This window comes from Cyanistes caeruleus, chromosome 24, assembly GCF_971803275.1.
Source record: "Cyanistes caeruleus chromosome 24, bCyaCae1.hap1.1, whole genome shotgun sequence".
Classification (NCBI taxonomy): Eukaryota; Metazoa; Chordata; class Aves; order Passeriformes; family Paridae; genus Cyanistes; species Cyanistes caeruleus.
In genome coordinates this window covers 3,329,283-3,340,455 of record NC_141724.1, presented here as the reverse complement: position 1 = coordinate 3,340,455, position 11,173 = coordinate 3,329,283, and the positions used below count along the sequence as shown (strand labels likewise).

Sequence of the window (11,173 nt, the reverse complement as noted above, 5' to 3'; positions counted from 1 at the left end):
CGCCCCCGGTCCGCCCCGCCCGGCCCCTTCCCGCACCGCCCCCGGTCCGCCCCGCCCGGCCCCTTCCCGCACCGCCCCCGGTCCGCCCCGCCCGGCCCCTTCCCGCACCGCCCCCGGCCGGCCCCTGCTGGCACCGCCGCAGCCGCACTCCGGGCGTGTGCGCGGGGAGTGTGGCTACAGTGAGTCCCCTGACGTTCAGGGACCCGCTCCAGGACCCCCACCCAGAGCCCAGGAGCCCCAGGAACCCACCCCGGGATCCTCCAGGACTCCCCTTCTCAGGGGTTCCCCCAGGACCCCCATCAGCCCTGAACTTCCCCTCACAGCCCAGCACTGCTCCCCACCCTTATTTTCTTCCTCAGGAGAGTTCAGAACAAGGCTTTGAGTCCATATGGAAACAACACCAATGCTTTATTCTTGTTTTTATCATTCAGTGGTGGAGGGGGGAAATAATAATACAATTGAAGAGACACCTAAAAAGCTAGACCTCATACAAGTCAGTGCCAGCTGTGTCCATCCACACACTGAGGTGACAGCAGAGTCCACACACTGAGTACAAAGCCCCAGGGACACAGGTCTGTGGTATTTATCATAGGGAAGGTCCTAATATGAAAAGGCAGCTCCATCTCCATCTTTATCTGTCTGGACGGGTCATTCCCGGCCTGGTTGGCACCATCATGGGTCTGGAGGGGGGCCTCATCATTGGGGGCCCTGGCATCATTGGCATGTGTCCTCCCATGGGCGGCCTCATCCCAGGAGCTGCCAGGGGAAAGACAGGTTGGAGAACAGCTCTTGGGAACACCAGCTGCCTAGTCATGGTAGAACATGGATGGCTTGGGTTGGGATGGACCTTAAAGATTTACTTCCATTCCCCACCACGGGCAGGGACACCTTCCACTATTGCAGGTTGCTCCAAGCCCTGTCCAGGCTGGCCTTGGGCATTTCCAGGGATCCAGGGGCAGCCACAGCTTCTCATCACAGCAACATCTGCCTTACCACCCTCAGAGGGGAGAAATTTCACACTATACAGTGGGCAGGTTCTCTATCCTGCTCCAGGGAACTCCCATTTTCCCAGTAATCTCTGATGTGGCAGCTGCCAAGACGGATTCCATTCCTTAAAGGAGCTCAGCCACCAGCAGAGGAGGTTATACACCCATTCTGATAATATTCACTCACTACTTATTAGCCACTCAAGAGACACATGAGCTTTATTACTCATCTGGAAAAGTGTTCATTTGGAAAAAGGTGCTACAAAACCATCCCATGTGCTTACAAACAAGCACCAAGAACCTCTGCAAGGGAGAAACAGCCCTTAAATAATGGTTTCCATCCTATTTTGCCATTTATTTTTGCCAGGCTGCTGAATATCACAGATTGTACATTTATCTCATGCCTTTAAAAACACTTAAAGAACACTTTCGAGTGCAAGACAATAATCGCAAAGACACTTCACTACTTTCAGTGCACATGTGTGTGTGTGTGTGCTCCCACAGATTTGTTCTGGGAACTGCTCCAGTAAGATATCCCTTGAGAATTCTTCAATTACCAGGAAACTCAAGAGTGGAATGGATCAAAACAAAGACAGTTTACAGTTCTGATAAAGCCTTTTCCAGGCCCATTGTTTCTCTGGAACATGTTCCCCTGAGACACTTTAAAAAGTAAAATTCATTTAGTGCAAAAAATGCACCTCTTGTGCAAAACATGAGACCTGGAGGCACCAAACTCCTAAACAATTACTGCTCAGAGCAGAGGGAGAACAGCCACGACTTCCCAGAGCTGTAATTCCAGCTGCACAGTGGGTTGGTGACTCTCAATGAGAAGCAAAGGGGCTTTAAGGAGTGGTTGTAAAATTGTTATAATCCCCCATGCAGGGGTAACAGTGACACAGGCATGACCAGAATGTGACCATCCCAGCACTGAGCTCCCAGCAGATGGTGGAACAGGAAACATGAAACATCACCCAGACCCCCCCAGCCAGACCCCCGTGGCAGAGTTACCCCATCCCAGACTTACCAGGTCCGACTGGCATCATTCCCGGGGGTGGTGGGCCCATCATTGGCATCATCGGGGGCCCCCCCATGTGTGGGGCTGGCATCATGCCAGGCCGGGGGGGGCCAGCTGGACAGACACAACAGTTACACACTGGCACTCTCAGCCACCAAAGGACACTGCTGTTATTCACAGCACATGGCAGTAACTAATGCCTCAGTGACTTTACATCTGCCTCCATTCCAGCCCTGATTCAAGGTGCTAGGAAGTGACCAGAGGAGGAATATGCTGGCTACCAACTCCAGCTGTGCACACCCAGCACAGGGAGCTGCCACTCCCAACAGCAGGACTTGGGGCTGGGAGGGCTCTGGGCCCTTCACCAGCTCAAGGGAAAAAGGTTACCAAAGTGATTCTGTTTAGAAAAACCAACACAAACCAACCCACTGTGCAGTTCTAACAGGGCCACCTGCAAGGAAGCCCCCATGGAATGAGGGGCTGTCACTGCTTCTGGCGCACTCAGCATCCCAGAAATCAGAAACAGTAAGGACTCATCTGCTCTTACACAGAATTTCCTCACACTGTGGGAGCACAAGCTCAAGATGGCTTGGCTTGGCTTGAAGCTAAAAGGCCAAGCTGAGGACACGAGCAATACAGCTCCAGAGGGCTGTGACCCCAGTCCCAAAGTGTCCCAAACTTACGGATGCTGGGAGGAGGTGGAATCATGGCTCCGGCTGGAGGTGGTGCCGAGAATGGGGTCGGTGGAATTTTCCCTTGCTGGAATGCAGCCGCTACATTGGGGGGGAAAAGAAAAAAAAAAAAAAGGAAAGAAAGAATCCCAGGGAAAAAAAAGCCAGTTACTAGGCTGAGGAAGCGCCAGGTCACTCGTCTGTGTCATGCCCCGCGGTCACGTCATGCTGTGTGCGCTGCTGTCCCCACACGCCGGACACATCCCTGGCACCTGGGGAGCACCTGAGACTCCTGGAGACAATTATTGTTACAGCTGGGACTAGAGAGCTCCTGCGTGGATGTCACACCCCTGGGCAGGGCGGGAGGGTGGGTGGGAGAGAAAAAAAAAAAATCAACCACATCACGGGATCCGCAGCGTTCCACCAGGACACACTGTGCTGGAATGGCAACAAGGCAAGGGCTGAGGAGGGGGCAAGGAGCAGGAAATAGGGGGCAAGGAAAGGGGGAAATTCCACTGGTATTGACTGGAAGGAAGGCAAAAGATGGGGAACTTTGAAGCATCACAAGGAAATAGACAAAGGGAAATAGAGTGAGGATGAGTTAGGGAAAGTCCGGACCAGACATTCTAGAAAAACTCTTCACCAAAGGGGGCTGGGCAGGTTCCCCAGGGAAGTGGGCACAGCTCTGAGTCTGTCAGAGCTCAGGGAGCAGCTGGATGATGCTGCTGGTCACATGGTTTATTTTTGGGCAATCCTGCACAGAGCTGGGAGCAGGATCAATGATCCTTAGGGGTCCTGTCCAACCTGAGATACTCTATGAGCCAAGGAGTGCTGCCGTTAAGTTAATCTGGTGTTTGTATTTCTTTCACAGAGGAAAGAGACATTCCTCAGAGGAAAAAGAACCTCTTGAAGTGACAGAGGAAACAATGCCACACTTCAGTTAAGCCTTTAGGTACCAGAAAAAAACGTAACTTGGGAACTGTGGGTACGTAACCCCAGCATGTGAAAAAATGAAACAACGCCCTGTTTTAATGTCCATTTTCCTATATTTTTTAATTTTTCCATGTTATTAGCATAAATGTGCCACTGCCAAGCAGCACAGGTTTGTTATGTGGCCCTGCAGGATACCACTGAGAGCAGTGGAACTGACAGCCCTCATGAACAGTGACGTGGAGCCACTGCCACCAGCCCTGGGAGGGAACCTCAGCTCTTGTGTGGTAGGCAAAGCTCTCAGGCTCCCCTAGGACAGCCCAAAACCTGAGGAATTCAAGGTCTATGCTCGAAGTTTTCACTCATGACTCACTAAGTGAAGACTCCCCAGGGAAATGAGGAAAAGTCAAGGTGGAAGCAGGCAACAGCAGCTGGAGGAAAGACAGGGGAAGGAATGGGGAGGCAGCCAGGGTCATAGAAAGATTGGCCTTACTTGTTTTGTCAATCAGGCTCTGGGCTTGCTCCTCCATCCATTTCTGGTAATAATCCTTCACGTTCTCCTTGTGCTTCCGGCCACTGCAGTGGGTTTTTCTCACCGAGGGCTGGGAAAGGTCACAGAAACCCTAAGGTTACCCAGTGTTCATTATGATTTTAAACACGTATAATTTAGCAATATCAAGCAGGTTTGTTTCTGTGCCCAGGCACAGGAGGAGTGACGTGCAAAACCTTTATGTAGTTTTATCAGAACAATAAGTGTTGGCTCTCCAAAGGCTGCCCTGAGGCCCTGCACAGCTGCTTTCTCTGACCCTGCCACTGCCCCGCTGGAGAACTCCAGGGACATTCCCTCCCTTTTTTGCATGGAAGGGGAAAATACTAAGGAACACCGCTGTGTCTCAAGAGACCTGTTTTAGCCGAGGTCAGTTTTATTCTAATGCTCTTGACACACGAAAGAATTAACACACGAAAGAATTGTACTCACCGAGTCATGGGTGAGGTACGTGTCACAGTAATCACAGTAAAACCTGCGGGGGAAAAGCCTGGTTATTCAGAGCCCCCTTCACGCTGTGAGCGTTAACGGAGCCCCGGGAACAACCCCGCAGGGCGCCAGGGCTCGGCCCGCCCGGTCATCCACGCCCCTCACGGTCCTGGGCTCCCGGGGAGCACCAGGACCCTAGAAAAACACCGACCCGCGCCCGGGGACCGCGCCCGGGACCCTCGGGGAGCCCCAGCCCGGCCTCCCGCACTCACTTGGGCATGGTGCTCCCGCCGCCGCCAGCCGGAAGTGACGCCCACGCGCAGTGACGCACTCAGACAGCGCCTCCGTCCGCAGCTTGACCCCCGCCAGCTGCCGTAGGGCCGGAAGTGACAGCAAATGGGCCCCACTGTGTCGTTCTCCCCGCCCGGCAGGTGGAGCCATGCCGCGCCCGTCCCTGTCTGGTCACGCCACCAACTCCCGCCCACAGACCCGGCAGGGCCGGCATCGCCCCCTGGTGCACGGCGTGCAGGGTTCATTGGGACCTCCGATGCTGCCAAAGCGTGTTCTCCTTGTTCTCTGTGTTCTCCTCACGAACACACCTGGTGGTTCCGATCACGAGCCACCCACAGAACAGTCTCGCGCGGTCGAAAACTGTAGGAAAAACATTGTTTTTAGGGGGGAAAAAACACCGAAGGAGCTCCCATCGAGTCTTGCACCTATATTTGCATGGCACCGCATGACGTTCAGCAGCTCATTTACATACACAAACAAGCGCACTCGCCGCCATATATGGATGGCAGCGCGCGAATGTGGGCGGAGACGAGCGATCGCCCCGCCCCCGATGACGCGACGGAGCCTACGCGGAGGCCCCGCCTCACGCGCGGCTCTTATTTGCATGCGAGGCACCGCCCCCTCGCCCTTGCCGCGCTCCCTCCCTCCCCCCGCATCGCGCGTGAGGTGACGCCGGCCGGGGGTGACGTCGCGCCCCGCGCGCCGTGGGGCGGGGCGGCGCAGGCGCAGTGCCGGCAGCGAGGGCGCGCGCGCACCCACTTCCCTCCCTCCCCCCCCCCCCCGCCCGCCCGCCCGCCCCCGCGCGCCCCCCCCGCGCGCGCGGCGCTGAGGCGGCCCCGGCCCGGCCGCGGAGCCCCCGGGACCCCCGGCCATGGAGGGCATGGACGTGGACCTGGACGCGGAGCTCATGCAGAAGTTCAGCTGCCTCGGCACCACCGACAAGGACGTGCTGATCGGCGAGTTCCAGCGCCTGCTCGGCTTCCAGCTTAGCCCCGCCGGCTGCGCCTTCTTCCTCGACATGACCAACTGGTGCGGGCCCGGGGCCGGGGGGGGGGCGGGCGAGACGGCCTGAAGGGGCTCGAGGGGCCGCGGGCCCGGCCCTACCCCCGCTCGGTCGCCCCAGGGCCCCGCCGGGGCGGGGGGGAACGGGCGGTGTTTGTGCTGGGCCCTCTGTCCGCTGCCCGGGCCGGGCGGGCGGCGCGGGGCCGGAGGCGGCTCCCATGGCGGTGGGAGACCGGGACGGGGCCGGGGCGGAGGGGGCTGACTCTCGGCCCCAGCCTGGGGTGCGGGTTCGCTTGTTCGCCGGTCCAAGGGCCGCGGTCGGGGACGGGCTGTGGCGCCCCGACTTTGAGGCAGCTACGGAGGAAAGGAAATTGTGGCAGAAAGGCGCTGTAGGACCCTGGAAGCTGCCGCGGTGCACGTGTGAGAGTTACCGGGGTGTTTGGAGAAAACTCAGCGTCTGTCTGTGGACTGAGGGTCTCTCTAAATCTTCTGACTCTCGGGTGTGTGTTTGTCTTGATAAAGGCTCTGTGTTGCTGCCCACGGAAAAAGTAGGCACGGGTTATCAGGGAAGCTGTAGCTCGAGAAAAACAGGGGAGCTATTTAGTACGAGGGTGAAAAACAGTAACTAGGAGTGTTCTGGTGCAGTGAGCCCAGGAACTGTAAAAAGGATGTTGTGGAGCAGCTGCTCTGCGACTCGGAGGGGTTTTGAGCCCTTGCACCTCTCAGCTCATCTCCAAAGTGTGTTCACCTGAAAGCTCTGCAGAATGGGGGCTGCAGGAGAGCAAACGAGTGCTGTATGTTTCAGACACGGTGAAGAGCAACCACTTAGCAAAGCTCTGCTTAGAGATAGAACATCAAACCCTGAAACCTTGGCTTTGAAAACTGAAATCCAAGGGCAGGTCAGAATATCAACAGTTGGGAGAAAACTTGTGTGAATTGTTGAGCTTATAAACAGTCACAAGACAACTTCGTTGGCTTTTTGGATTTGCTTTTCCTTCCTAGGAAAGGAATTCTAGTGGCAAATAAGCATCTGCAGAAAGAGTAGGGGAATAGCAAGTAATTACTTGTGCTTTGTAAGCTTACACAGTGTGAAGGAAGGTCTCGAGGAGTTCAGAAGTTTGGAAGAAACTATAGGTTCCCAGCAGAAGATGCTTTCCCATCTCATCCGTATGTTGGTGATATGACTAAAACTGACACTGCACTGTAATCCTGGGGGTTCTGTGAGGTTCCTTGGGGGAGGAGGGAACAGAGCTGAACCTGAAAGTTACTCCTGAAGATGCTCTGTGTAGCCAGAGTGTTCCTGGTTTGTGCTGAAGCAGCTCTTTTTCATCCAGGAATATTGAATTCTTGTTTGAAATAACAGCATTTCAAATCCAGCCTCAGAAACAAGGGCTTTTTCAAATGTTAATTTCAATTGAAGAAGATCTAAAGTGGTTAAAATAGCCTTGATTTCCCAGCTTCAATCGTTTGGTTCTGAAAACATAGTTTTTCACATTTTTTCTGAAGTACTAATTGATAAGTCTTGTGGCTGGATGGGCATGTGCCTGTTGGGGTGGTGAGATGTGTGTGCAAACAAACACGGGCTGGGACTGCTCTGAGAGGGCTCAGAGCCCGTGTGAGTGCCCATTCTCAGCCTGGCAGGGGCTGCTCCTTCTACCCCAGCTTGGTGCTGTTCCTCGTGCTGGTGTGTCCAGTTGCCAGCTTTGCCCTGTGTCTGTCCCACTGCCCAGCTCCCACCCCTTCCTGGATGGCCACAGGGTCATTGGCCCTGCTGGGCTGACCCTGCGCTAACCCTGCTGTCCCTCAGCAGGGACAATCAGGACACGTGTTCCTGTTCTGGAAGCGCCTTTCCCGTGTCATTTGAGGGGCCCTGTGCAATCTGCACTGCCCAGGTAATTCAGGTGCCCTACTAGGTTTGTCTTGTGTTGCCTGGGATTAGGGTCAGAACCTTCTGTCCTCCAAATAATTTGTCTTGATGACACTATCAGGTCACTTTTCCAAGTGTTAAAGGCATGGCACATTCTTTCAGGGATGATCCTTCTGTATCAGGATTGATGTTCACCTGCAGGAAATAGTGAGAGAGCTCATAGTGGAGTGACAGAAGTGCACACATTGGGTATTCCAGGTTCTCTGTAGCAGTGTCCCATGTGTGAGTTAATTAACAAAGACATAAATAGTTTCACTAGAACTTGTTCCCAGATGTGAAAGCTGCTCTTTGGCAATAACTGTCATCTCCAGATCTGCAGTTCTGTCCCCACTTTGTGTCTTTCGTGTACTGTAGGGAACACTCAGAGCTTAATATGCTTTGAAAGGCTATTTCCAACAGCATCATTAGTAATTGTGGTCAGAGGATTTACAGTATTGCTGGAATAAAGGAATTATTTTTAAATAGCTTGTTTGGCCAATCTGGGGAGAAAAATTAGTGGCTGACTGGGGAGGAATACCTGTAAGTAGTCTCTAAAAGTCTGTGTCCACTTCTCCAGTTCCCAGGTATGCCCAGTGCCCCTTCAGACCTCTGTCAGGCTTTGGCAGTGCTAAGGAACTGCCAGTTGGCTTTATTAACTGCTGCAGAAATGCTTTGGGTTGAACATATGCATCCAAAGTTTCAGAGCTTGTTCCTTGATCTGCAGGAAATACAGGTTGAACCCTTTGACTTTTCATGGTATTTATTGAACACTTTCCTAGAGTTCTGTCTGTTTTCTGTTCTGACTCCTTGCCTTCCTGTTGCATAAATCTGATTCCTGAGATCCTGCAGTACATTCCCTAGTAGCAGCATGTACCATCCTTTACCAAGAAAGTCGAAGAGGCTTTACCATTTAGTTATTCATTTTCCATTCAGAGAGGCTGCAGAGGGAGAGGCTGAGCTTTTGCTTTCGGCCTAAAACCAAAAGTGAACTTCTATATTCAAAATGCAGAACCAAAAATGAAATGTTTTGGTGCTGAAATGTTTCTTCCTTGGGAGGAAACTCTGGGCAGTGGAGCGGGGAGGGCATTTTGCTACTGTTACATCCAGGATCAAACCCCTCTAAGTTACCTTGGCTCTGCTCCCTCCCCTCCAGATGTTGGGCCCCACCACAGGTGGGAGGGAAGGGACTCGTGGGAGAGATTTTTGTGGTGCGGTGAAGTCCCACGTGTTGCCTGCAGCTCCACAGTGATCTGCAAGATGGGCAAAAGTGGGTCTGAGCCTCTTTGGCTTTGACTTGCCTTCACAGGAGCTCCTGGAACTCCATAGAAGTTATTGGATTCCTCTAAAGCTGGTGTGGAAATTGTTTTGGGACAAGAAAAAGAAATTATTTTCTTTTAATTGGAGTGTGTGTCAGCTTTGTGGGTGAGAGGCTTGGAGCTGCTTTAATTTCATGAGAAAGTGAATTAGGTTGAAACAGCTAATGGTGGTGGATTTAAAATCCATATTTTAGTGTAGCTGGCTCAGACATTCCCAGTTTGGAAGAATAAATGTATATTTCAACAATTTACATGTGATATTTCTTTACATTCTCTTTTTAGCTCTTGTTTAGAAAGCTGAATTTTTATTAGTGCAGTAGGTGTGATATTTAATTGAAATGTGTCAGGTAATGATGGTTTCCATTGTGTGTGGGGGAAAAAAAGCATTATTGTAATAAAGCTTTTTGGATCCAGCTTTAGGTAAAAAGGTCATTATTTGTAATGTTGTCAGATCTCTTCTGGAGGTCCTTGTGTTTTTTCATCTGTTTAGGAGAATTTGTAGCTGTGTCATGGTTTAAATAGTCCTCCCTAGGTGATGTTTTGCATGAAGATAAGTTTATCTCTGAAAATACCACAGAAATTTGCACTAGAACCTTGTTCTCTTTCATGTCAGGTGTGAGGCAGTTCTGTGCTACAATTGCCTTGTAGATTCACATTTCCATCCCTGTGGGTGGGGCTGTTCCAAGTTCTTTATATCCAGTGAAACACCTGTATTGCCCAGAAGTGCATGTACTTAATTTGGTTTTGCTGATAGGAGTTTAATTGCTTTTCGCATGACTTATATGAAGTGTAGGTGCTACTCAGAGAAATACTTGAGGTATATTTGTGTAAGAAGTCACGACACTCAGAATTGAATAGAACAGACCAAGTGAACCAAGAGGATTCACTCACACAGGATGTTTCCCACAGGGGCTCACATCAGCATTGCTCCTGATTTTTAACCTCAGGTGTTTGCAGACATCTGCAGCGTGCAGGTGTCCTCTGAGAACAGATGTTTGGGTTACTTTTCAAACTGGATCTTTGTTCTGACAAATATGAGGAAAACTTCCCCACTGCTCTGTATAGACCTCGAGCTCAGTTTTGACATCCCTTCCCTTTGGTGGGAAATCCTTGTATCATGGAGGAGGCAGGAAACTGATACCTGATTCTACAAATAAATAATCCTTCGCTGGGGATGCCTGTGGATTTTCATTCCTCACCCAGCATCCGTGGGGCAGTGACAGCAGTGGCTGGGAGTTCCTGTTCCTTTGGTTCTCGTCATCGTTATCAGGTGACAGATACCAGAGTCCCATGTTTTTTCTGTGACTCAGTACACTTTTATCGAGCAATCTGTGTCTTGGTTTGACTCTGGTCAGGTTAATATTTGTTTATGGTGACCAGCTGGGCCAAATCTGGTGAGAAGGGTTGCCTCAAAACATTGATGGGGTGTTGATAAGCTTTAGTAGGGAAGAAGGAAGCTGAGGCTTTGGACTTGATGTCCATCTTACTCTAGCCCAATTGGTGACACACTGTCCTCACAGGCAGAAATGGCACCTCAGAAGCAGATCCGATGGTTGCTGGTGTGCTGTCACCAGGGTGTCAGGACAGTTTGGGGAGCTCTGCCGATTGTGACAGGTGCAAGGTCATTTACACCCTTGGGTTGGGGAGGGAAAAGAGATTTTAAACTGTTCGGTCTGTTGTGGCTCACTTGAGACACAGTAGATGTCTCTTAGTGCCTGTGAACTGTCCCAGACTGCTGCCTCTTTGTGTCCACAGCTGTCTCCTAATGCTACTAAAAATAGCAACATTACAGAATTAAACAATTTAAAAATATTTTCTTAGAAGCTTTTATCTAGTGCATAAAAAAAAAACCCAAACCCACACCTTTTGTCCAAAGCAACTCAAGTGTTTGATCTGATTATTTTGAATGAAATCTAGACTCTAAAGAAATTGTATTTATAACTGTGGAACATACTATAATTGTGCTCCAAGGTACAAAGCATTGAAAAATTGGTGCCTGTGGCATGAAAGCATAAGCAGGTAACTGTAGCAGAATTGAGAGCTGGGTACAATATAATTTTGATCCAGCCAGACTCTGCCT

At 51.4% G+C, this 11,173-nt stretch overlaps 2 protein-coding genes across 2 annotated transcripts in view; one reads left to right on the top strand and one right to left on the bottom strand.

The window, feature by feature from the left end:
* Nucleotides 1–389: 389 nt before the first annotated feature.
* SNRPC (small nuclear ribonucleoprotein polypeptide C) lies at nucleotides 390–5,438 on the bottom strand. Its single transcript, XM_023942053.2, has 7 exons — nucleotides 5,342–5,438; nucleotides 4,851–5,229; nucleotides 4,582–4,624; nucleotides 4,096–4,204; nucleotides 2,685–2,774; nucleotides 2,011–2,115; nucleotides 390–756 (listed from the first exon to the last, which is right to left on the bottom strand). Exons 2-7 carry the CDS (start codon nucleotides 4,856–4,858, stop codon nucleotides 632–634), a joined length of 480 nt encoding a protein of 159 aa, XP_023797821.1. The 5' UTR covers nucleotides 4,859–5,229; nucleotides 5,342–5,438; the 3' UTR covers nucleotides 390–631.
* Nucleotides 5,439–5,590: 152 nt separating this feature from the next.
* Nucleotides 5,591–11,173, top strand: part of ILRUN (inflammation and lipid regulator with UBA-like and NBR1-like domains) — a 28,062-nt gene continuing 22,479 nt past the window's right edge. The window contains exon 1 of the mRNA XM_086862003.1: nucleotides 5,591–5,898. Within this exon, the coding sequence (XP_086718129.1) occupies nucleotides 5,741–5,898 (158 nt within the window). The 5' untranslated portion in view covers nucleotides 5,591–5,740. The remainder of the gene's footprint in view (nucleotides 5,899–11,173) is intronic.